A 27,037-nucleotide genomic window follows, 5' to 3' on the forward strand; every position below is an offset into this window, starting at 1 on the left:
TTCAAATAGTTCTTGGTTCATCATTCGGCTTATAACCTTCACCTTTTCCCAACAGTTTACATCTAACTAATATGACTTTGGGTTCCCTACCGAACGGCTGCTTACATATGGGTTATGCCACGCATACATGTTCTTTTAGTTTATTATTATTATTATTTATTTTTTTTTAACTAAAGAATATATTGCTTCATACTTATCTCATTTAATGGGTTATAATATGCAAAAAGTTCTACTTGATGATTAAAGTAAAGAAAAGTTTGAATATTTGTACTATGGCTTTTTATGGAAACGAAAAAAGAGGTTGTCTGGAAAGTTAAAATCAAATTCCTAAAAGATTGGATTAAAAATGGTGAGAATCCCTTATAAAATTTTAATAACGAATTAACACTTCATGTCCAACAAGAAAGAGTGAGTTAAGTTTAGACAATTTAGCCTCCTGAAATGGCCATTACCATTAAGTTTCCAAATATTAATGTTTGTTTGCTGCTAGTCAGATCAAGTTATCTTGACCGTATGTTGAAGAAAAAAAAAAAAAATATTCCAGATAAATGTGCAAATGAGTTGGAATCGTGAAAGCAATAAACATTTTCTTGGATAGAGACTGTTAGGATATATTGGAATGAACTTTCACATTTTTCACTTGTGTTACTGAAGTTCATTATTATGCAAGTACTGACCAGGAAGTCATCTGAGGCAAGAAGCTTGAATTCGAATGAAACCAATTTTGGTAATTTGGTAAGTTTGGTGTTCTATGGACTATGGTTAGGAGTAACAAACTAGTTCATATGATGAATATCACATCTTTGTGACCTTTTTTCTGGCTTTGTCTGTTCCCAGGTGTGCACGCAACATCTTAGTTGGTCAATACTCTGTAAGACTTAAACCTTCTTTCTCTTTCAGTATTCTTTCCAAGTTGTAATTGGAGACATTGGAGGCTCTCCACCATTACTTTGATGATATACTTGCTAAAAGATGCTATGTGAAAATATCTCCATGTTTATGATCTTTCTTCTTGCTCATTTGCTTAGCCAACTTTAATTTATGTCTTCATTAGCTCATTTCTGAGTGGGTCCAGTGGGTTTTTACTAGTTTGTTGCTGGATGAAGGCTGGGTATCTGCAGAATTTGTTGCAGAAGAGTGAGCTCAAAGCTGTCATTAGCAAGCCTAAAATTCATGTCTGTTGAAGGGGGTGATCCTTCGAGTAAAAGCGATGGTATGCAACTTTTTTGTTTATTTGGTTAAATCATTTGCATCATGCAGGCAATATTTTTTAGTATTGTCATGATATGACACTTTGATGTGTGATTTTCTACCCTGTTTTTACTTAAGATAATTATTTTCGTTATGTTACAGCTGAACAGCACACTCCTCAATCTTGAGTAATCTAACTCTTACCAATGGAACTCTCAAGATTGATAATTTATGTTTAAATTCTAAAAGCACATGGACCCTAATCTACTTTTATCTTTCTCCAAATATAAAATTAGGCCGCAAGTTTAGGAATTTTAATGCTATTGGAGACTGAAGGGCGCACGTTAGGAAAATTATGTTTGGCTTTCAAATATGCCTTTTGCTACAATTTTATCAAGATTCAGGATGTGCATTGGTTATGATGACTTAAATTATTTGCGAAAATTGTTGTGTGTGATTGACATTATATTCGATGGGGATGCTATTCATAGTACCAGTGTTTGCAGTTTATCAGTTTTGGAACATGCATTGTGCAGGGCAACGATGGTCATTTAATGTTGTTTTCATCTCATTTAATGTACGCTATGCTGTACTAACAAAATAATTTGTATCCAAGGGTGTGACAACTAATTTGGTTACCCATAAATGAAGGGACAATGTGTTAAAATATATAACTATGGTTCAACGAAGATGAGGGGTTCAACTCTCCCTGGGTTTACTTGTAGTGACAGAGCCATAGGTGTCTAGAGGGTACAATTCCCTAACCCAAAATTTTTTTGGATGTATTATCCAAATGCATGGTTTTGGTTTTTTATTTAGTCTTTGTACCCTCCGAGCAAAGCAAAAGTCAACTACTAAGTTTGCTTTTACCCTCTTTCAAAACAGAAGATGCAAAATTTGGACATAGCTTCAAGTAGAAACAACTTCTGTAGTTGCTGGATGTGGTTTGTGGCTAAAAAGGAAACATTATGATGAAACAGCAGAGATTTTCATTAACTGTCTTTATCATGACATCTCAAAATCTGATACCTAAGCATGATTTCAAATTGTTATTTCAGTGTGCAATATCAGTCTTGTCTCTATCATTTCAGTACAGGTATAACACTTATCACCAGCTGTCAATTGTTTAATTTAAGTGATTGTGTGATTTTTTAACCTATCAAGTTTTTTCTTCATCTTATTATTCTAATGGTGTACTTATAGGAAGTTTTGCTTTTGTTTGGTGCCAATATCACTTTGATTGAAGAGCATAAAGATGTTAAAGCATTCTATTTTTAAAACCAGGGCCCACAACTTCAGGATACCTATTTTACGTTGTGCTAAAAGCAATTGAAACTTTGGTGGGGAAATTTCTTGGGTTGCATCTTGCACCTTGAATGCAGGATTTGTGTATTCTATTGGATTGGAGCTCATCTGAGTTTCTATTAAGGTTAACTTGTATATAAGCTTAAACCTATGATGGATTAAATAGATGTAGTTTTGAGACATTAAAATTTTTTGGTGCTTGGTTTAGAAATTTTTGAATTAACATGTCAATTTTCTGCGGGTGCTATTACTTTGATTCTAACATGCAGAGGTTTATGTGAAGAGTTCTCTCTTTCCACACTCTCCATCTGCTTCCTCTGTAAATCTTCACATTTTGTTCCATCCCTTTTGTTCCATGTCCTTGACTGCACTTTTAGCTCTAGGACAAAAGATAAAGTTGTCATTATTGTAATTGAAATCATTAATCAGCGTTTTTAATAAGCTTTATTCTGACAACATTTGTTTTTCAAAACCACCACTGATTTCGTATCTCCATATACTGTAAAAAACTATCCTTTGAGCTTCAAGAAACTCGTTTTCTTTATTCACATGATATTAGGACCTTCTATACATGATTAGGGTTCTTTTTTGAACTTTAGTCAAGGGCTTCTGATGTTTCATATACTAAAAAAAACTTTTCTTTGGAGCTTCAAGAAACCTCCTTTTCTTATTCATTTGTATTAGGACTTCTATAACATGATTAGGGAGCTTTTCTTTTTGAGTTTTAAGTCAAGGGCTTCTGATGTTTATGGATGGATAACTCGTCCTAGAGAGAGTCGAGAGAGATAGAGAGTGAGAGTGAGAGACTGAGTGAGTGAGTGACTGAGAGTTAGCCAGTTAGGGTCTTACACTCTTACTTAGGGATTCCAAAGTCAAAAACCCAAAATGCATAATTTCAAATTTGTTTAAAAATTCGGTTCAAAAACCGGTTTCCTGGTAACCGGAATTCATTTAACCAAAAACCGAAACCAAACCGAATATTCGGTATTTTTTATAAAACCGAACCGAAACAAAAAAAAAAACCGAATTTTTGGTTCGGTTCAGTTTTTGGGTTTTTTTTTTCCACCCCTAGATACAAGGTCGGACCTAGGAATTAACATTAGAGAGGCAAATTTAAAAATAATAAAAAATAGAAGAAAAGTAAATAAGTTGAGTCAATTATAGAAACGTTAATACAAATATAAGATGGTCAAAAAAGAAAAAGAAAAAGAAAAACTAAACCAAAATAACGAAAAAAAGGACTGGGGTCACCAACACTCATGCATCAATAGTTGGATCCGTCCATAATGATATTTGCTGTTATATTTGATTACAGTAAAACCTCTCTATAGTGATACTCTATATAGGAATAAACTTTACATAGTCATCAAAAATTCTAGTCACAATTTGGGATAGTTATAAATAAGAATAAACTCTATATTGTAATAAGTTATAATTTTTCTAATTCCCGCCTTAAGGAAAATTGCCTCTACATAGTAATAATTATCTGTATATTACAAAAAAATATATGTTATGTAAAATTAAAAGTTTAAAATGAAATAAAATATTTATTTAAAATTGTTTGGGACAATGATTTATGCTTTAGAGTTGTTATCACATCTTTTACCTTATGAATACGTAATAGTTCGTTAGTATGGATACCTTCTTGTTGAAGCCAAAATATTTTTAGTTTCTCAAGCATGTTTAGAGTTTCATGACACAAGACTTTTTGTATTTCCGTACCATTATCTTTAGGATTATTTCCTTTCTCTTCTTGTCCAATTGCAACAATGATTTCTCTTTTTGTTAAAGCATACACAATTTGTTGCTCATTTGGATAATCGAAGAAGATATTAATATCCGTTCAATTAGTGTAGTGAAGTTGTCAAATCTGATCACTCAATTCTATAGCGACTCTTTTATTCTCCTCATTCACTTCATTTGTAATTTACAATTCATTGACATTAGTGGTCCTAATTTTACAGCGTTTAAAACCATTGGTAATTGTTTGTGGCTTTACATCAATTGACCATGTATCAACTGCATTTACAGTTCCATCAATGACACTTATTTTTCCTAGTTCTAAGAAACGATCTTTTATCCGTTTCAAAAATAGGCAATTGAAGTGCTGAATTAAAATCCTAATACTGTATTACTAAAACATGAATTATAAAATAAGAAATCAAAACTATAATTTTTATAACTACACCTTTATTAACTTACTAATAAAATTAGTTAGTCCCATGACTGTAAAGAGGTTTTGCTGTTACTTTGGTGAGATTCATAAACTATAAATGCTGAAATAACATCAAACATTTCGTGTGGACAAGTGTTAAAAATGTGATTGCTAAAATTTATAAAACTTTTTTACTGCACAATGTTATTAAAAATACGATTATATTTTATTTCTTGATTCCCAGTTCTTGACATTTTTTTTTTTACTATTTCAAATGCTTTTTTTTATATTTATAAAGTTTTCAAACTTATTTCAAATTAAGAAAGGGTTGATTTAAATAATTTTCTCATAAATCATACAAGCTCATGCGTAATTAAGTGATTTAAAGATATGAGGTATAATACTCAAATTAGTATATACTGTATATAAGAAAATTATAAATAAATATAATTTTAATATACGTAATTTAATATAAAATTAAATTTAAAAAAATAAAAAGGACACATGAATGGACAGTGCCAAACACAAGCCAACTTTGGGTATGCTTTGGCAAGGTCCAACGGGTTGAAATCTCAAGCTCAACCTAGCTCAGATTTGGGTTCATGTTCATGTCGTGCTGTAGCTGTACAATATGGTGTTATCAAATTATTGTTATTTGCAACATTAAGTGTCAGATTCATGACAATTTCCTCCACTTCTAAAAATAGCCGTTGAATTTGATAACCCAAACTTCACTTCCTCCATTATAAAAGGAACTTGTACTGCACACCTCAATAGTCACTCCAACGGCTCTTTTCTTCTTCTCCAAACTAAAACCCAAACAAACCCTATTCTCCCCCAATTTGAATCGGTGAAATATAGAAACCTCTGCTCTCATTCGTGAGATTCTTGATGTGAATTTGGGTAGGCAGTTGCATGCTCAGACGCTTTTGGTTGGAGGTTTTGTGTCTCATCTATATGCCATTAATACCTTGATTGATATGTATGTATAATGCGGGTTTTTTGATTGTGGGCGTAAGGTGTTTGATGAAATGGCTGAGAAAAAGAAGGGTCTTAAAAAGAATCCTGGATTTAGTTGGGTGGAAGGAAACAAAGGAAAGGAGTAATTCATGAGTTCCTTGCGCCGGTGACTTGACGCATTCAAGATCTAGTGAGATTAAGCAGGTGTTGGAGGAAATTTTGAACAGATTAAAGGCTCATGGATACCAGCCAAAACTCAGTTCTGTTCCTTATGATGTAGCTGATGAGGAGAAGAAGATTATATTAATGACTCACAGTGAGAAGTTGGCATTGGCATTTGGAGTGCTCACAACAAGTGCTGGCTGCATCATAAGAATTATGAAGAACATGAGAATATGCGAAGATTGCCACGTGTTATGTGTGGTGCATCTCAAGTCACAGGGAGTGAGATTATTGTGAGAGATAACATTAGATTCCACCACTTCCGAGATGGTAAATGTTCATGTGGTGATTTCTGGTGACTAAAGGTCGGATTTTCTTATACACATTTTTTGTCAATTGCAATTTTCTTTTCAATTTTAAAACTCTTTGAAAGGGTATGATACTTTTTGAAATTTTGTCTCTTCATTTGTTTTATCTGGAACCAATATAGTTCATATGCTATCTGAAATTAATAATCCTAAATTTTCAAATAGTTCTTTGGGTTCATCAGTTCAGGCTTATAACCTTTCAGACCTTTTCCCAACAGTTTACATCTAACTAATATGACTTTGGGTTCCCTACCGAACGGGCTGCTTATCATATGGGTATGCTTAAGTGTCACATACATGTTCTTTTAGTTATTATTATTATTATTTATTTATTTATTTTTTAACTAAGAATAATATTGCTTCATACTTATCTCATTTAATGGGTTATAATATGCAAAAAGTTCTTACTTGATGATTAGAAAGTAAAGAAAAGTTTGAATATTTGTACTATTGGCTATTTATGGAAACGAAAAAAGAGGTTGTCTGGAAAGTTAAAATCAAATTCCTAAAAGATTGGATTAAAAATGGTGAGAATCCCTTTTATAAAATTTTAATAACGAATTAACACTTTCATGTCCAACAAAGAAAGAGTGAGTTATAGTTTAGACAATTTAGCCTCCTGAAATGGCCATTACCATTAAGTTTCCAAATATTAATGTTTGTTTGCTGCTAGTCCAGATCAAGTTATCTTGACCAGTATGTTGAAGAAAAAAAAAAAATATTCCAGATAAATGTGCAAATGAGTTGGAATCGTGAAAGCAATAAACATTTTCTTGGATAGAGACTGTTAGGATAATATTGGAATGAACTTTCACATTTTTCACTTGTGTTACTGAAGTCTCATTATTATGCAAGTACTGACCAGGAAGTCATCTGAGGCAAGAAGCTTGAATTCGAATGAAACCAATTTTGGTAATTTGGTAAGTTTGGTGTTCTATGGACTATGTGTTAGGAGTAACAAACTAGTTCATATGATGAATATCACCATCTTTGTGACCTTTTTTCTGGCTTTGTCTGTTCCCAGGTGTGCACTGCCGAGCATCTTAGTTGGTCAATACTCTGTAAGACTTAAACCTTCTTTCTCCTTTCAGTATTCTTTCCAAGGTTGTAATTGGAGACATTGGAGGCTCTCCACCATTACTTTGATGATATACTTGCTAAAGGAATGCTATGTGAAAAATATCTCCATGTTTATGATCTTTCTTCTTGCTCATTTGCTTAGCCAACTTTAATTTATGTCTTCATTAGCTCATTTTCTGATGTGGGTCCAGTGGGTTTTTACTAGTTTGTTGCTGGATGAAGGCTGGGTATTCTGCAGAATTTGTTGCAGAAGAGTGAGCTCAAAGCTGTCATTAGCAAGCCTAAAATTCATGTCTGTTGAAGGGGGTGATATCCATTCGAGGAGTAAAAGTGAGGTAGCAACTTTTTGACTTATCGGTTTAATATTTTGCAATCATGCACAACAGACATGTTTTATTATTACTGTCATGATATGACACTTTGATGTGTATTTCCTAACCATGTTTTACTAAAGATAATCATTTTCGTTCTTGTTACATCTGAACAACAGTCTGAATCTTGGAGTAATCTAACTCTTACCAATCGGAACTCTCAGATTGATATTTATACAGGAGTTGATTCTTAAAAAGCACATGGACTCTAATCTACTTTTACCTTGCTCCAAATATAAAATTAGGCCCGCACAGTTTGTTAGCCTTTAATGGTAGTGGACTGAAGGGCGCACAGTTTTGGAAATTATGGTTGGCTTTCAAATATTGCCTTTTTGCCACAATTTATTAGATCAGGATGACATTGATTATGATGACTTAAATTTTGGCGAAAATTGTTGAGTGTTCGACATACATTCGATGCGGATGCTATTCAATAGTACAGTGATGGCAGTTTATCAGTTTTGGAACTTGCTCTTGTGCAGGGCAGTGGGTCATTTATGTTATTTCATCTCATTTTAATTGTATGCTAATGTTGTCTATAAACAAATAATCTTGTATTCCAAGTGTGTGACAAACTAATTTGGTTTTACCACATAAATGAAGGGACAATGTTTTAAAGTATATAACTGGTTCAATGAAGATGTAAGGGGTTCAACTCTCCTGAGGTCTACTTGGAGTGACAGGTGTCTAGAGTACCAATTCCTTAAACCAAAAATTATTTTTGGATGTATAAATCCAAATGCATGGTTTGGGTTTTTATTGATCTTTGTACCCTCCGTACAAAAGTCAACCATAAGTTTGCTTTACCCTCATTCAAACAGAAGATGCAAAACTTGGGCATAGCTTCAAGTAGAAACAACTTCTGTAGTTGCTGGAGTGTGGTTTGTGGTTAGAAAGGAAACATTATGATGAACAGAGAGATTTAGTTCATTGTCTCTGTCATGACATCTCGAAATCTGATAACTAGCATGATTTTCAAATTGATATTTCAGGTGGCAATTTCAGTCTTGTCTCCTATAACATTTTAGCACAGGTACGATAAAATTATCACCTGCTGTCAATTGTTAGTAATTTAACTGATGTTTGAACTTTTTAACCTATCAAGTTTCTCCTCTATTATTATCTAACTGGGGTACTTATAGGAAGTTGTTGCTTTTGTTTGGTGCCATATCACTTTGATTGAAGAGCATAAAGATGTAAAGCATTCTATTTGTAAAAACATGGCCTCCCAACTTCATGATACCTATATTACTTTGTGCTAAAAGCAATTGAAACTTTGGTGGGGAAAAAATGTACACTTTGAAGGCAAAAATGTAAATTCTTTTTGGGTTGCATCGTTGCACTACAAATATAGGGATTTGTGTATTCTATTGGAATGGAGCTCATCTGAGTTTCTATTAGGAATGAGTTCTATATAAGCTTAAACATGGAATTCAATAGATGTAGTTTGAGATTTTTAAAAGTGTCTGGTGCTTGGTTATAGAGTAATTTTGAATTAACAGGTCAATTTTGTGCAGCTGTAGCTGATTTAATGTTGCCAGAGATTGTTTTATTATATAGGTTTATGTGAAGAGTTTCTCTTTCCACACTCTCATCTGCTTGCCTCAAGTAAATCTTCATACTTTTGTTCCATCCCTTTTGATAAGTTGCTTCATTGTTTTTCATTTGATTGATGTCAATAGTTTCCAATTTTTGACTGCACCTTTTATCTCTAGGACAAAAGATAAAGTTGGGATGTACTTGTAATGAAATCATGATCATGCTTTTGTAACAAGCTTTATTCTGACAACATTTGGGTTGAAAAACCACCACCTGATTTTGTATTCATACACTTTAAAAAACTTGCTTTAGAGCTTCAAGAAGCATTTTTTCTTTATTCATTGATTAGGACCTTCTATAATATGCTTAGGATGGCTTTTCTTTTGAGACTTCAAGTCAAGGGCTTCTGATGTTTCATATTCCTTAAAAAATATTCTATGAGCTTCAAGAAGCCTCTTTTCTTTATTCATTGGTATTGGACCTCTATAACATGATTAGGGAGGGCTTTCTTTTTGAGTTTTAAGTCAAGGGCTTCTGATGCTTATGGATTGACAACTTCCACTCTTTGTGGCAGATTAGGTATCTTATAGCTGCCATCTGCTTTAGAAATTTTGACTAAAATTTTGTTTTATTTAATGTGATTTGTATTGTACTCTTAGTTTACTGACTAGCCATCTATTTGCGGCCTAGTTGCAAACAGATGACAGGTCAGTAAACTAAGCATACATTTTTGCATGGCTGTAGGGGTGATGTTCATTATACATATTTTTGACCCTGATAAGTTTACACGAGTTTTCATGTTTATAATCTGTGTGCATCCCAGGTGGAAGAACGGTCAAAGGCAATTGTAACTGTTCTGAAGAACTTTGGTGCCGACTTCCTATGCTTAAGGTTTCATTTACGTATATATGTTGGTGGGATTGGCGGGTGTTTCGTTTTGTCTTGCTTTAGGCCATTTCTTCCTGCATAATCTATGAATTTTAAAATTTTCTTTACAAAAACTGTGTTCCTTCATATTTATCATCTAGTGCAGGTGCATAAAAGCAGTGTTTCTGCTTTTATTACAATCATTTTTGTTAATATATTGTTGTTGTGAGGTTTATGTTATGAGCTTGACCAGGAATTAGACGAGATATGACTTTACAAAGCAAATTTGAAGACTGATGTGTTATTTATATATGTTCAGAGAGTGGGCAGAAGCGTGACGGGTGTGGAATTTTTTATAAGGACAACCCGGTATGCTGACTTTTTCTCCTTTTTTGATTCAGGATAGATGTTGCTTTATTTAAGAGTTATGTGCCCATTGGATAATATTTAACATGTTATAGGAATATACTCGTAGTCTTTAAAAATTATAATCCAATATATTGTATTGATTTCAAACAAATTTTATATTTAACTGAAACAAGCCATAGGCATCCATAATTCTAACTATCATGGATGCTAATTAGAAAAGAAACTCAAAATCTTGACTCTAAACCTTGTGTGGTTTACAGTGCTTGGATATTCTTAAATGGGTGGGATGGGATTGGAATCAGTCTTAGGCAAAATATTACAAATCAGTAGTAATAAATTTAAAAATAGGTTGGCTGCCCTGATTTTAATTTCTATTGCAACTGGTTGGACTGTCAAGTTACTGAACTTAAAACTTAAGCTTATAGGGTGGATGCAACTTTATTTTTAAGTTCTAATATGCCATGCCACTTTCAAGGCATGTGAATCTAACAAAACCACAAATCAACAAAAGGGATGAACACAACTTAGATGAACCTAATTATAAGGATGGGGATTCAACACAAACTCACTTGGTTATCTTGGCATTGATAAATATGAAGTAACCAATTACCTAAATGCTTAAGTTGATAGGTAACTGTATTTAAGCTAACAAGATGAAATGTATACATAACCTTTGGCAACCGTGCCTTCTTATCTACAACATTAGTCTACTTATAATGAGAAGCTTGTTAACATTTACCCTGTGGAAGAGTCATTTGAAAAAAGCAGATGCTAAGGCCTCTATTCAAAACTTGAAAGTTTATCTACAAAAATTTGTGACACAAGGTGCATTATAAACCCTTATATTTACCACATATTAAAATAACAGCTTTTCATTGTCTTGTGCTCGGGAATCCATTCAATTGCTAACTTATGTGTTCTTTCAATCATAATGAAAACATTAATGTATATGAGTGTAATTTGTTCAGTGCAGAATTGCTTGTTGAGGAAAGAATAGAGTACAATGATCTTTTAAACTCACTACAAGATGAAATATTTCTGTGGTAATAAACAGAATGATATTCTGGCTGTAGAGAATGAAGATGCGATCCAAAGAACGGTAACTTATTCTGTTAATTCTTTTCATTTTTGGGTTTCTAATGTTAAAAGTTATGTAGATCATTCAAGAATTTTTATAACTATAAATCTATATCTTATGATGTACATAGGAGATAAAAGCTCAAGAGAATTTTAACATGATTACGTTAGATTGTCTTTCCACTGCCTATGACTGGTATATGGGGCTTATTCTTGAATGATCTACTCTTCAGGTTCATCATCAAAAAAGAATACTTTAGAGGATCGTGGAGATCTTAATGACCCTTATGTAAGGTTTAAACGTGACTGTGTAGGAATTATGGCTGCATTTAGACTCAAAGGTCCATTTGTTCATGTTGTTATTGTAGCAAATACGCACCTTTATTGGTAAGTTGTTCATTTGTACCGATCATTTTTATTATTATTATATTATTATATGATGTAATCTTGTCTTCTATGGTCTTTCATTATTTGAATATTTCTTCTAGTTGTAACGAATGTATTTCTGCTCCAGGGACCCAGAATTGGCTGATGTCAAACTTGCACAAGCTAAATATCTATTATCACGCCTAGATCAGTTAAAACACTGGTGTCAGCAGATATGAGTGTGCACCTTCAGTTTTTTGGCTGGTGACTTCAATTCAGTCCCGAATGACAAGGTCTCTATTACTTTTCATGTTTATATAATTGGTTCATCTTTTCATGCCCGCGATTCATTTAAATCTTCCTTTTAAGTTGTATAGTAACACTGACGATATGTGATAATGGATGATGTATATCCTACAGAAAATAAAATAAAAAATTCCCAACAGACACTTGCAAGATTCAAGTCCCTAATCTGCAACTCGACATGTTAAATAATTAATATTGATGTGAGATTAGTCAAGTTCTACACATTAGATCACTAACAAATGGCATTAAGTAATTAGTACATGAAACTCTATTGTTACGAGACTTTCCCAGCAAAAGTGTCTTAACATTTATTTGAGAACGGTTCTGAAGTCCTATTCGTTTAAGGTCTCGCTCAAGTCTCAAGTATATGTTATACAACTGTCTTGAAGTTCCTTTAAGCTTTTAGAAATGAATTGATATTTCTGTAGTCCTATATTCTTGCAATAGTTCTGAAGTGCTTCTCTTTTCAGGTCTACCAGTACCTTACGTGGGCTACTCTTTCCTTGGAAACACTGGCAGAATGTACAGAAGAGCTTCCAATTCCCTTATGCAGTGTGGCATGCCGTTACAACAGGGGAACCAGCATTTACAAACTGCACCCTGACTTCACCAATACTCTTGATTATATTTCTTCTCTCCGTCTGACTGCTTAAAACCACAACATACTTGAACTTCCAACTCAGAGTCGCAGAAGTTGCTGGTTGTTTACCGAATTCTACCACCCGAGTGATCATCTCCAATTGGTGCCGAATTTAGAATCACCAGGTGATAAAAATCAGGAACAATAAGGAGCAAATACATACATATCCCTGAAGTTTACTTATTCTTTTGTCCTCTAAGACGCAGGAAAGTGATGGTGTATGCCGAAATTTGGTACCTGTCCTTGTTAACAGTTTATTTCTTGAATTTGTTTGAACAACTATTCTCTTTCATTAGCCGCCCTAGGTTGAATAAGCTGACAAGATTGACAATACGTTAGTGCTTATAATCTTCCAAACGTCATTAGAAATTATTTTGCAATGACAAGCACTACCGTTGCCATTATATTTGATTTTCATTGGCTTTGTGCGTTTCCTATACTTTGGGAATGCCCAGTAAGATAATAATATTCATAAGCAAAATTATTAAATGCATTTGATGATCAAGTGGGAAAGTGGCCGGCCAAACCTCAAATCCTTCTCTTCACCACTACGAATTGCAAAAGAAAAACTCTTTCATTTGGATCGTCGAGTTTGGCAGGCATCCCAAGTGCTGACGAATGAAATGCACTACATTAGTTTACACATACATGGCGATTGCCTTCTCTTTTGGGAAAATTAATAGTAATTCTATTTAAAATAAATATTCAATACAAATTTAACAGATGATTCAGTGTCAGAATATAAGAATTTGTGTGTTTGCAAAACCATCAACAATGGTGTCACTAGTACAAAAAAGATGTAATAACGTGTTTTTGTTTTATTTATCAACTAATGATGTAACGTCATGTTTGTCTCGTACCAAAATACCCCTATATAATTATCTTTGTTTATGAAAATTACATGTTTGTTGCTAAGAGACTGCAAAAACTCCATACAAACAAAACACACTCCAAAAAAGCTGGGGATTGCAATGGAAGCAAAGGCTTCAGCAGTTGAAATTTTGAAGTAAACTTCAATGCAACAAGTATTGTTAAAGCTTCAGGTCCCCGCCAGAACCTCAATCCTCACTCTCTCAAACCTCGACTTACTTTCGGCCGTTTCCCCGTAACATACTTCTACTTCTACCGCAGCTCCCCAAACATGAAGCCCTCAAGAATTCGCTCGCCAAAACCCTAATTTCTTCTACCTTTCGCTGGAAGAATCATTCAGAACCAAAGCACCAATGAGCCTGAGATCATTTGTGACAATTCTGGCGCTTTAGTTTTAGAAGCCAGCGCAAATTTCCTTTGAAAAATCTAGACTTCTACAACCTTGATCATTCTTTCTGTGGAAGCTAGTTTCTGTAAAATCAGAACTGGATTTCCCTTTGCAAGTTCAAGTAACAAGCACACTTGTGGGGGCTCTTCGATGACGTCACATTCGACCATGCACTTGGAATGCTAGTGCTTTTGCCAGTTTCTTCTTCTTGGTCTGAAATAGCTCAACACAAGTTGATAACTTGCACGCCAGATCATTCGAGACATCTTCGCTCTCGTTTCCCTCCAACTTATCACCCTTCTCTCGAGAAACGTTTGTCAAGTGCAGCTTGGAAGAGATTTAAACATCCCCACAAGGTGTATCTTGCTCAAGCGTCTTATCATATGATGCCTCGAGCATTAGAAGATTGCACAAGCTTGCATGTGTTAATAATAACGTAAAAGATAACAAAAATCGAGGCTTTCTCCGCCTATGTCTGGAAGCTCATGGCTGCGCCATTGATGAGGGCCATGAGAAGTGCAAGATGGGTTGGTTAGTTGACGGACGCAGTAGACTTGGGGGCGTCAAAACCAAAACACCATGGCAAATTACATAGGCAATGTCTTGTCTTTGGCTGTTGGAGAGGCGAGGTGTTGAAGAACTGAAGCAGGGTTCTTTATCAGAAATTGCTAATAATGTTCAAGTGTCAATAGCAAAAGCAACAAATGAGGACATTTCTTGGATTTGATTGATTGGATTGAGAGTCACAGGCCTGGATGTGCTTCAAGAATTGTCTTAGGGAAAGAAGGTCCATCGGTGGTGTGTCATCCGGGCGGAGGTTCCAGTGGCAGAACGGATTTTGGGTTTGGGGAGCGGGTCTTGGAACGATGAGTAGCACTGTAGAGAAGATCGGATTAATTACCTGAACCAGAGGCAAAGTGCACAAGTGTGATGGCTCCTGGACTGTTTCGCTATATTGTGGCCAGAACTTGTTGCTGCACTGGAGACGATTCAATTTTCAACCCATGTGTGCTACTCACCTTCAACTTAGAAAAAATAGTAGAATTATCTAATAAAAATAATGAAGATTTTAAAAGCAGAACTAGCTCTTGTAAAATATATATATATAATGCATGATTTCAATTTGAAACTGTTTTTACATTTACAAATTTAAGAATTGCCATATGTATGAAATTGTGCTTCTCATCCCCGAGAGACAAAACATCAGAAACCTTTGGCTCCCGATGTTTTGATCAAATATTTTAGCTGATGCTTGCCTCTGAATTGTGCTTTGCCATTTGCTGTGTGTTTCGAGCTTTGTATTGTATGGTTTTTTGTTGTACAGTTACATTGACCTCCCAGGCTTATTGTCTAAAATCAGGTACTTTTTTCCCTTCATTTTGTAACATTTTCTTGTTACCTGATTGGTATATAACCTCCAAGAAATATAAAACAAAATTTCCGCGCGATATAAATGAATAGACTGTCAGTAAATCATACTTGATATTGATGTCATTGATCTGGATCAATCGATGATGTAGAACTAGCCATTGCTAAAAGATGCACGATAGATCCCCAGTGCAATAACAAGATCCTGAAACCGAAAGGGGTAGATGAAAAATTAATATATAGCATCCATTTAGTTCAAGGGAAATTTTCATTTATTTGAAAAAAAAATACATACCCCAGCTATCAAATCATTCTTCAATCATCAAACCAAAATAAACCCATTCAAGCAACTCATTTTGTGAGAGCTTCCCTACAACAAGAATTCGACAGAAATCACCTTGTAACACAGAATTTTAAGCTTTAGCCACAGAGATAAAAACAAGTAACAGGCTAACGATAAAAATGCAAGGGCTTTTAAGCGAATAGCACCAATAGAAGGGTGATGCAGAAGGGGGCATCTACAATTACCAAGCTATTTAGCTTGCACAATTAATGATCGAGCTCAATTTCTTTAGAGACTGGAACTGATTTTGGCTGCGAATTTTCATTAGCATCTTTGCATTCTCAAATAGCGTTTTATCCATTTTTATGCAGAACCAAAAAGACTAAATTTTATCTCTCCATTCTTCTCTTTTTTCTCTCTTATTATCTACCAGATCTACATCATCTGTTTCTTCCTATAAAATAAGAATATGATTAAATATTAAATGAGATAACAAGCTCTGAATCTAGATATAATTTGATGACAAGGAACCCTGAAGCCTCACCTTGAGGGATCAACTAATGCAGAAACCATATAGAACTCCAACCATGGACTTGTCAAACTAACATCTGTAATCCTCCACTTATTCGATATAGCTATCTACTAAGAATTTTGAAGGAATGATACAACTATATAGTAAGAAAATTCTCATGAAAAATTAAACATGTAAAATATTATACAATTTTCATGAGAAGCTTTCGAGACTCTTAGACACGTGACATCTAAGCAACCAAGTTTCAGCTCGAGACCACCTAATTAGATGATGAGTAGTATTTCTATCTTTACAAGTCCCACCTCGCATGCAAAACCTGCACATGTTGCAAAAATATAGCTTTTAGCCCCCCCACAAAAAACAAAAAAAAACTCGTTTCAGAAGTATATAGTTCATTACAAGACCAGCCACCAGACAGGAAGAAATGATAACTGGGAAATGAAAATGATCTACATTATAAAGGACAATAAGTTTCTCATGTCTGAATTCAAGCTGTAGACCACCATATCAGCTTGAGTTAGCATCCTCAATGACAACAAAACCAGCAAGCCGATATAAATAAAACCATTTTACTCCAAACAAAGACCCCAAAGAAATTAACTCAATTAAATCAGTTGACATTATGGCCAACTTCTAAAGAATAATCAGAAGCGCAGCAAAGCATGTCAGTGTCAATGTGTACAAGCAAATTACCTAAAAGGAAGCACCAGCAACCATTTGATTTCAAGAACCTATCCTGAATCTGGACAGATAGTGAGTGAATGCTATTATATCATCCACAATCAGACCTCCTGGGAAAGATAAGAAAGACGTATAAATTAAGCACGCTGAACTCAACCTCTGAAGACATGGACTACCAGTATATAATAGAAGTGTTCAAATAAGTTGACCAAAAATCTTTATCAGTTTCAAAGACAAGATACACATAGAGTAATGCAATTACCTCCTGAGAGTTCCACAATCATTCTTGAATTGTTAATGATGATGACTGCCACCCATTAATCAACGTAGTATATGTAATTTCATCTAAGAATAATCCTTTACTAAACATATGATCGCATACTCTGAATGCTTCTTCCATTTTTCCATCCTTGCAATACCCATCCATGAAGACATTATAAGTGATGGAATCTGGTGAAATTCCTTTTTTTTCCATCCAAGTCAGAAGTTTAGCTGCTTCCTTCATATCACCCAATTTGCAATAACCTTCAATCATGATAGTGTAGGTAATTTTATTAGGATGTATATTAAATGAAGCCATTTCTTCCAAGACATTCCTGACTTTATCCATCTGACCCAGTTTAGAATAACCGCCTATAAGTGCAGTGTAACAGACAACATTTGGCAACAAACCTTCCTTTCTCATTTCGCCAAAAAGACTTTTTGCATCTTCAACAAGGCCAATATTGCACATTCCATGTACTAGAGAAGAATATGTAACCAAAGTAGGTGGGGTGCTCCTGCTTCTCATGTAATTAAGAAGTCTAAAAGCTGCTGTCATATTTCCATTTTTACAGTATGCTCCAATTAGTGTATTATAAATAACAGAATTTAGTGATACTTTCTTAGAGATGAGCTCATTAAAGAGATTTTCACCTTCTTCAGTTTTATCAGCTTTACCATACCCATCTATCATAACCCCATATGTATAGATATCTGGTACAAAACCATTTCTTATGCACTTATCCCAAAGCTTAATAGCTTCATCCATTTTACCACTATTACATAGCCCATGTAGCAGCAAATTGTAAGTACATATGTCAGGCTGAATTCCTCGTTTCATCATATCTTCCTTAAGCTTAAAACCTTCATCCAGTTTCCCCTGTTTGCAGCAGCCCAAGATGAGCGTGTTATATGTGACCTTATCCAATACCAAACCCCTCGCTAGCATCTCCTTGAGGAGTTTAACAGCTTCTTGCATGTTACCTGCTCCACAAATTCCATGAATTAATGCATTTGAGGTCACAGTATTGGCTGCAAAACCTTTCTCAAACAGCCTAAACCAAAGATCAATTGCCTCTGCATGCTTTCCATTCTTACAGAGTGCAACAACCAATGAGGTCAGCAACCTATCACCAGGCCTTAAATTTCTCAACAACATCTCCTCAACGAAACAAAGTGCAGAATCAAACTTAGAACTTACACATAGCAAGCGAATAACTGAAGTAAAAGCTCCCTGGTTTACCACTAAACCTCTGGATAGCATCTCTTCTAAAACATTCTCTGCATGATCCATTTGACCACTCTTACAAAACCCCTGTATAAGGGAGTTAAATGTCACTGAATTGGGACTCATCCCCTTGGATATCATATCATCCCTTATATCCAGTGCCTCATTAATATTTCCATTTTTACAATAGCCATCAATCAACGTGTTATAAACAACTTCATTCGGAACAAACCCCCTATTGGACATTTCATTCAAAATATAATTTGCATCATCAAATTTCTCCAACTTAATGAAACCATTAATCAGAATACTGTAAGTTATAAGACTAGGTTCCAATTGCCTTAGTACCATCTTCTCTTTAAACTGAAATGCCTCATCTAATCTCCCATTCTTACATAACCCATGAATAATGTTATTGTAAGTTACAACATTTGGAGCAATACCCAACTCTTCCATTTTTGTAAACAACCCAATTGCATCCTCAATCCTTCCTCCCTTGCAAAATGCATTAATTGCTGTACTAAACAAGTAAACATCAGGACAAACACCACGACAAATAGTTTCATACATTTCAATACCCTTTTGTACCTCGTTAGCTTTCACTAAAGAACTCAACAAAAAATTGCAAGTCTTCAAAGAGGGAAATATACCCTTACTAGAAAATGTCGAAAGCACATCAATAGCATAACTAAACCCTACATTTTTAAACTGTGTACAATAAACATGTACCAATAAATCAGCCACTTGAAAACCAATGTCCCGCTCAGTAACCACATTTAAATCAATCATTTCAGCAGCTATCTCAATGTGCCTATCTTTGGGATTATTCAAATACACAGCCGGCATCTTTCCATCAATCAAACGAATCAAAAGCAATCTTGCAGGCGATAAAAGGTTGGAAAAAAGAAGCAAACGAATCAAAAGACAATAAGACCGAACCAGGGCATCCCAATTGCTGACGAATTGAAATGCACTACATTAGTTTACACATACATGGCGATTGCCTTCTCTTTTGGGAAAATTAATAATTCTTATTTAAATAAATATTTCAATACAAATTTTAACAGATGATTCAGTGTCAGAATATAAGAATTTGTGATGTTTGCAAAACCATCAACAATGGTGTGCACTAGTACAAAAATGTAATGTGTTTTGTTTTATTTATCAACTAATAGTGTAACTTCATGTTTGTCTCGTACCAAAATATCCCCTATATATATCTCTTGTTTATGAAAAATGACATGTTTGTTGCTAGAGACTGCAAAAACTCCATACAAACAAAACACACTCCAAAAAAGCTGGGGATTGCATGGAAGCAAAGGCTTCAGCAGTTGAAATTTTGAAGTAAACTTCAATGCAACAAGTATTGTTAAAGCTTCAGGTCCCGCCAAACCCAATCCTCCCTCTCTCAAACCTCGACTTACTTTCCGGCCGTTTCCCGTAACACTTCTACTTCTACCGCAGCTCCCCAAACATCGAAGCCCTCAAGAATTCCTCGCCAAAACCCTAATTCTTCTACCCTTTCGCTGGAGAATCTCAGAACCAAAGCACCAATGAGCCTGAGATCATTTGTGACAATTCTGCGCGCTTTAGTTTTAGAAGCCAGCGCAATATTCCTTTGAAAAATCTAGACTTCTACAACCTTGATCATTCTCTTCCTGGGAAGCTAGTTTCTGTAAAATCAGATGGATTTCCCTTGCAAGTTCAAGTAACAAGCTACACTTGTGGGGGCTCTTCGATGACGTTCACATTCGCCCATGCACTTGAGATGCTAGTGCTTTTGCCAAGTTTCTTCTCTCTTGGTCTGAAATAGCTCAACACAAGTTGATAACTTGCACGCCAGATCATTCGAGACATCTTCCTCTCGTTTCCCTCCAACTTATCACCCTTCTCTCGTGAAACGTTTGTCAAGTGCACTTGGAAGAGATTGTAAACATCCCCACAAGTGTATCTTGCTCAAGCGTCTTATCATATTGATGCCTCGAGCATAAGAAGATTGCACAAGCTTGCATGTGTTATATAACGGTAAAAAGATAACAAAAATCGAGGCTTTCTCCGCCTATGTCTGGAAGCTCATGCTGCCGCCATTGATGAGGGCCATGAGAAGTGCAAGATGGGTTTTTAGTTGACGGACCAGTAGACTTGGCGGGCGTCAAAACCAAAACACCATGGCAAATTACATAGGCAATGTCTTGTCTTTGGCTGTTGGAGAGGCGAGTGTTGAAGAACTGAAGCAGGGTTCTTTATCAGAATTGCTAATAATGTTCAAGTGTCAATGCAAAGAACACAATAGGACCATTTCTTGGATTTGATTGATTGGATTGAGAGTCACAGGCCTGGATTGATGCTCAAGAATTGTCTTAGGGAAGAAGGTCCATCGGTGGTTGTGTCATCCGGCGGAGGTTCCCAGGGGCAGAACGGATTTTGGGTTTGGGAAGCCGGTCTTGGAACGATGAGTAGCACTGTAGAAAGATCGGAGTTATACCTGAACCAGAGGCAAAGTGCCAAGTGATGGCTCCTGGACTGTTCTGCTATATTGTGGCCAGAACTTGTTGCTGCACTGGAGACGATTCAATTTTTCAACCCATGTGTGCTACTCACCTTCAACTTTAGAAAAAATAGTAGAATTACTAATAAAAATAATGAGATTTTAAAAGCAGAACTAGCTCTTGAAAATATATATATATATGCTATTTCAATTCTTAAAACTGTTCTTTACATTTACAATTTAAGAATTGCCATATGTATGAAATTGTGCTTCTCCCCGAGAGACAAAACATCAGAAACCTTTGGCTCCACGATGTTTTGATCAAATATTATAGCTGATGCTTGCCTCTTTGTGCTTTGCCATTTGCTGTGTGTTTCGAGCTTTGTATTGTATGGTTTTTATTGTTTGTACAGTTACATTGACCTCCCAGGCTTTATTGTCTAAAATCGTACTTTTTTCCCTTCATTTTGTAACTTTTCTTTGTTACCTGATTGGTATATAACCTCCAAGAAATATAAAACAAAATTCAGCGCGATATAAATGAAGACTGTCAGTAAATCATACTTGATATTGATGTCATTGATCTGGATCAATCGATATGTGAACTAGCCATTGCTAAAAGATGCACGTAGATCCCCATGTGCAATAACAAACCCTGAAACCAAAAGGGGTAGATGAAAAATTAAATATATAGCATCCATTTAGTTCAAGGGAAATTCATTTATTTGAAAAAAAATACATACCCCCACTATCAAATCATTCTTCAATCATCAAACCAAAATAAACCCATTCAAGCAACTCATTTTGTGAGAGCTTCCCTACAACAAAATTCCGACAGAATCACCTTGTAACACAGAATTTTAAGCTTTAGCCACAGAGATAAAAACAAGTCAACGGCTAACGACTAAAATGCAAGGCTTTTAAGCGAATAGCACCAATCAGAAGGGTGATTGCAGAAGAGGGCATCTTACAATTACCAAGCTATTTTAGCTTGCATTATGATTCGAGCTCAATTTCCTTTAGAGACTGGAACTGATTTTGGCTGTGAATTTTCATTAGCATCTTTGCATTCTCAAATAGCCGTTTTATCCATTTTTTATGCAGAACCAAAAAGACTAAATTTTATCTCTCCATTCTTCTCTTTTTTTCTCTCTTATTATCTACCAGATCTACATCATCTGTTTTTTCCTATAAATAAATATGATTAATTTAAATGAGATACAAGCTCTGAATCTAATATAATTTGATGACAAGGAACCCTGAAGCCTCACCTTGAGGGCATCAACTAATGCAGAACCCATATAGAACTCCAAATCCTGGACTTGTCAAACTAACTCTGTAATCCTCCACTTATTCGATATGCTATCTACTAGATTTTGAAGGAATGATCAACTATATAGTAAGAAATTCTCATGAAAAATTAAACATGTAAAATATTATACAATTTTCATGAGAAGCTTTCGAACTCTTACGACACTGACAATCTAGCAACCAAGTTTCAGTCGAGACTCACCTAATTAGATGATGAGTATATTTCTATCTTTACAAGTCCCACCTCGCATGCAAACACGCACATTTGCAAAAATATAGCTTTTAGCCCCCCACACAAAAAAAAAAAAAACTCGTTTCAGAAGTATATAGTTCTTACAAGACCCCCACAGACAGGAAGAAATGATAATGGGAAATGAAAATGATCTACATTATAGAGGACAATAAGTTTCTCATGTCTGAATTCAAGCTGTACCACCATATCAGCTTGAGTTAGCATCCTCAATGACAACAAAACCGCAAGCCGATATAAATAAAACCATTTTACTCCAAAAAAGACCCCAAAGAAATTACGTAATTACATTCATGGGATTCAAACACAAAATCACTTGGTTATCTTGGCATTGATAAATATGAAGTAACCAATTAACCCAAATGCTTAAGTTGATAGGTAACTGTATTTAAGCTCTAACAAGAATGAAATGTATACTATAACCTTTGGCAACCGTGCCTTCTTATCTACAACATTAGTCTACTTTATAATGAAGAAGCTTGTTAACATTTACCCTGTGCTGAAGAGTCATTTGAAAAAAGCAGATGCTAAGGCCTCTATTCAAAACTTGAAAGTTTATCTACAAAAATTTGTGACACAAGGTGCATTATAAACCCTTATATTTACCACATATTAAAATAACAGCTTTTTCATTGTCTTGTGCTCTTGGGAATCCATTACAATTGCTAACTTATGTGTTCTTTCAATCATAATGAAAACATTAATGTATATGAGTTGTAATTTGTTCAGTGCAGAATTGCTTGTTGAGGAAAGAATAGAGTACAATGATCTTTTAAACTCACTGCAAGATGAAAATATTTCCTGTGGTAATAAACAGAATGATATTCTGGCTGTAGAGAATGAAGATGCTGATCCAAAGAACGGTAACTTATTCTGTTAATTCTTTTCATTTTTGGGTTTGCTAATGTTAAAATGTTATGTAGATCATTCAAAGAATTTTTATAACTATAAATCTATATCTTATTGATGTACATAGGAGATAAAAGCTCAAGAGAATTTTAACATGATTACGTTAGATTGTCTTTCCACTGCCTATGACTTGGTATACTGATGGCTTACTTCTTGAATGATCTATCTTCAGGTTCATCATCAAAAAAGAATACTTTAGAGGATCGTGGAGATCTTAATGACCCTTATGTAAGGTTAAAACGTGACTGTGTAGGAATTATGGCTGCATTTAGACTCAAAGGTCCATTTGTTCATGTTGTTATTGTAGCAAATACGCACCTTTATTGGTAAGTTGTTCATTTGTACCGATCATTTTTTATTATTATTATTATTATTATTTATTGATGTAATCTTGTCTTCTATGGTCTTTCATTATTTTGAATATTTCTTCTAGTTTGTAACGTATGTTATTTCTGCTCCAGGGACCCAGAATTGGCTGATGTCAAACTTGCACAAGCTAAATATCTATTATCACGCCTAGATCAGTTTAAAACACTGGTGTCAGGCAGATATGAGTGTGCACCTTCAGTTTTTTTGGCTGGTGACTTCAATTCAGTCCCGAATGACAAGGTCTCTATTACTTTTCATGTTTATATAATTGGTTCATCTTTTCATGCCCGCGATTCATTTAAATCTTTCCTTTTAAGTTGTATAGTAACACCTGATGATATGTGATAATGGATGATGGTATATCCTACAGAAAATAAAATAAAAATTCCCAACAGACACTTGCAAGATTCAAGTCCCTAATCTGCAACTCGACATGTTAAATAATTAATATTGATGTGAGATTAGTCAAGTTCTACACATTAGATCACTATACAAATGGCATTAAGTACTTAGTACATGAAACTCTATTGTTATGAGACTTTCCCAGCAAAAGTGTCTTAACATTTATTTGAGAACGGTTCTGAAAGTCTCTATTCTTTTAAGGTCTCGCTCAACTCTCAAGTAGTATGTTTATACAACTGTCTTGAAGTTCCTTTAAGCTTTTAGAAATGAATTGATATTTCTGTAGTCCTATATTCTTGCAATAGTTCTGAAGTGCTTCTCTTTTCAGGTCTACCAGTACCTTACTTGGGGCTACTCTTCCTTGGAAACACTGGCAGAATGTACAGAAGAGCTTCCAATTCCCTTATGCAGTGTGCATGCCGTTACAACAGGGGAACCAGCATTTACAAACTGCACCCCTGACTTCACCAATACTCTTGATTATATTTTCTTCTCTCCGTCTGACTGCTTAAAACCAATCAGTACCCTTGAACTTCCAAACTCAGAGTCGCCAGAAGTTGCTGGTTGTTTACCGAATTACTACCACCCGAGTGATCATCTCCCAATTGGTGCCGAATTTAGAATCACCAGGTGATAAAAATCAGGAACAATAAGGAGCAAATACATACATATCCCTGAAGTTTACTTATTCTTTTGTCCTCTAAGAACGCAGGAAAGTGAGTGGTCATGCCGAAATTTTGGTACCTGTCCTTGTTAACAGTTTATTTTTCTTTAATTTGTTTGAACAACTATCTCTCTTTCATTAGCCGCCCTAGAGTTGAATAAGCTGACATAGATTGACAATACGTTAGTGCTTATAATCTTCCAAACGTCATTAGAAATTATTTTGCAATGACAAGCACTACCGTTGCCATTATATTTGATTTTCATTGGCTTTGTGCGTTTCCTATACTTTGGGAATTGCCCCAGTAAGATAATAATATTTCATAAGCAAAATTATTAAATGCATTTGATGATCAAGTGGGAAAGTGGCCGGCCAAACCTCAAATCATTCTTCCTTCACCACTACGAATTGCAAAAGAAAAATTCTTTCATTTTGGATCGTCGAGTTTGGCAGGCATCCCAAGTGCTGACGAATTGAAATGCACTACATTAGTTTACACATACATGGCGATTGCCTTCTCTTTTGGGAAAATTAATAATTCTTATTTGCATCACTATTTAAAATAAATATTTCAATACAAATTTTAACAGATGATTCAGTGTCAGAATATAAGAATTTGTGATGTTTGCAAAACCATCAACAATGGTGTTCACTAGTACAAAAAAGATGTAATAACGTGTTTTTTGTTTTATTTATCAACTAATGATGTAACGTCATGTTTATCTCGTACCAAAATATCCCCTATATAATTATCTCTTGTTTATGAAAATGTACATGTTTGTTGCTAAGAGACTGCAAAAACTCCATACAAACAAAACACACTCCAAAAAAGCTGGGGATTGCAATGGAAGCAAAGGCTTCAGCAGTTGAAATTTTTGAAGTAAACTTCAATGCAACAAGTATTGTTAAAGCTTCAGGTCCCCTGCCAGAACCTCATATCCTCACTCTCTCAAACCTCGACTTACTTTCCGGCCGTTTCCCAGTAACATACTTCTACTTCTACCGCAGCTCCCCAAACATCGAAGCCCTCAAGAATTCGCTCGCCAAAACCCTAAATTTCTTCTACCCTTTCGCTGGAAGAATCATTCAGAACCAAAGCACCAATGAGCCTGAGATCATTTGTGACAATTCTGGCGCTTTAGTTTTAGAAGCCAGCGCAAATATTCCTTTGAAAAATCTAGACTTCTACAACCTTGATCATTCTCTTCCTGGGAAGCTAGTTTCTGTAAAATCAGAACTGGATTTCCCTTTGCAAGTTCAAGTAACAAGCTACACTTGTGGGGGCTCTTCGATGACGTTCACATTCGACCATGCACTTGGAGATGCTAGTGCTTTTGCCCAGTTTCTTCTTTCTTGGTCTGAAATAGCTCAACACAAGTTGATAACTTGCACGCCAGATCATTCGAGACATCTTCGCTCTCGTTTCCCTCCAACTTATCACCCTTCTCTCGATGAAACGTTTGTCAAGTGCAGCTTGGAAGAGATTGTAAACATCCCCACAAGGTGTATCTTGCTCAAGCGTCTTTATCATATTGATGCCTCGAGCATTAGAAGATTGCACAAGCTTGCATGTGTTAATAATAACAGTAAAAAGATAACAAAAATCGAGGCTTTCTCCGCCTATGTCTGGAAGCTCATGGCTGCCGCCATTGATGAGGGCCATGAGAAGTGCAAGATGGGTTGGTTAGTTGACGGACGCAGTAGACTTGGCGGGCGTCAAAACCAAAACACCATGGCAAATTACATAGGCAATGTCTTGTCTTTGGCTGTTGGAGAGGCGAGTGTTGAAGAACTGAAGCAGGGTTCTTTATCAGAAATTGCTAATAATGTTCAAGTGTCAATAGCAAAAGCAACAAATGAGGATCATTTCTTGGATTTGATTGATTGGATTGAGAGTCACAGGCCTGGATTGATGCTGTCAAGAATTGTCTTAGGGAAAGAAGGTCCATCGGTGGTTGTGTCATCCGGGCGGAGGTTCCCAGTGGCAGAACTGGATTTTGGGTTTGGGGAGCCGGTACTTGGAACGATGAGTAGCACTGTAGAGAAGATCGGAGTTAATTACCTGAACCAGAGGCAAAGTGCCAAGTGTGATGGCTCCTGGACTGTTTCTGCTATATTGTGGCCAGAACTTGTTGCTGCACTGGAGACTGATTCAATTTTTCAACCCATGTGTGCTACTCACCTTCAACTTTAGAAAAAATAGTAGAATTATCTAATAAAAATAATGAAGATTTTAAAAGCAGAACTAGCTCTTGAAAATATATATATATATGCATG

At 35.3% G+C, this 27,037-nt stretch overlaps 3 protein-coding genes across 4 annotated transcripts; 2 read left to right on the top strand and 1 right to left on the bottom strand.

Moving 5' to 3' along the window:
- Positions 1-5,682: 5,682 nt before the first annotated feature.
- On the top strand, positions 5,683-25,032 carry LOC116104827 (carbon catabolite repressor protein 4 homolog 4). Its single transcript, XM_031391259.1, has 11 exons — positions 5,683-5,753; positions 5,839-6,066; positions 6,980-7,061; positions 7,166-7,202; positions 8,585-8,625; positions 9,955-10,033; positions 10,318-10,363; positions 23,143-23,279; positions 23,498-23,651; positions 23,787-23,934; positions 24,425-25,032. Exons 1-11 carry the CDS (start codon positions 5,683-5,685, stop codon positions 24,728-24,730), a joined length of 1,329 nt encoding a protein of 442 aa, XP_031247119.1. The 3' UTR covers positions 24,731-25,032.
- On the bottom strand, positions 15,677-19,300 carry LOC116104856 (pentatricopeptide repeat-containing protein At4g19440, chloroplastic-like). Of its 2 annotated transcripts, none has more exons than XM_031391286.1 (4): positions 17,141-19,300; positions 16,891-16,988; positions 16,457-16,513; positions 15,677-15,752 (listed from the first exon to the last, which is right to left on the bottom strand). In XM_031391286.1, the coding sequence occupies exon 1, from the start codon at positions 19,211-19,213 to the stop codon at positions 17,159-17,161; it is 2,055 nt and encodes a 684-aa protein (XP_031247146.1). In that variant the 5' UTR covers positions 19,214-19,300; the 3' UTR covers positions 15,677-15,752; positions 16,457-16,513; positions 16,891-16,988; positions 17,141-17,158. The 2 variants fall into 2 exon arrangements, with proteins under 2 accessions (XP_031247146.1, XP_031247145.1); XM_031391285.1 differs by having other exon boundaries at positions 15,705-15,779.
- Positions 25,033-25,439: 407 nt separating the features above from the next.
- On the top strand, positions 25,440-27,006 carry LOC116104863 (anthranilate N-benzoyltransferase protein 1). The gene has a single exon (XM_031391295.1). The coding sequence runs from the start codon at positions 25,605-25,607 to the stop codon at positions 26,952-26,954; it is 1,350 nt and encodes a 449-aa protein (XP_031247155.1). The 5' UTR covers positions 25,440-25,604; the 3' UTR covers positions 26,955-27,006.
- Positions 27,007-27,037: the final 31 nt, after the last annotated feature.

This window comes from Pistacia vera, unplaced genomic scaffold, assembly GCF_008641045.1.
Source record: "Pistacia vera cultivar Batoury unplaced genomic scaffold, PisVer_v2 Contig487, whole genome shotgun sequence".
NCBI classification, from domain to species: domain Eukaryota; kingdom Viridiplantae; phylum Streptophyta; class Magnoliopsida; order Sapindales; family Anacardiaceae; genus Pistacia; species Pistacia vera.

Excerpts from the sequence above, each read along its gene's own strand:
- LOC116104827 (XM_031391259.1), top strand. The coding sequence starts at position 5,683 with ATGGCTGAGAAAAAGAAGGGTCTTAAAAAGAATCCTGGATTTAGTTGG. Across the intron at positions 8,626-9,954 it reads CCTATAACATTTTAGCACAG|GTGGAAGAACGGTCAAAGGC; the intron begins GTACGATAAAAT and ends TGTGCATCCCAG. Across the intron at positions 10,364-23,142 it reads GGAATTTTTTATAAGGACAA|CAGTGCAGAATTGCTTGTTG; the intron begins CCCGGTATGCTG and ends TTGTAATTTGTT.
- LOC116104856 (XM_031391286.1), bottom strand. The coding sequence starts at position 19,213 with ATGCCGGCTGTGTATTTGAATAATCCCAAAGATAGGCACATTGAGATA.
- LOC116104863 (XM_031391295.1), top strand. The coding sequence starts at position 25,605 with ATGGAAGCAAAGGCTTCAGCAGTTGAAATTTTTGAAGTAAACTTCAAT.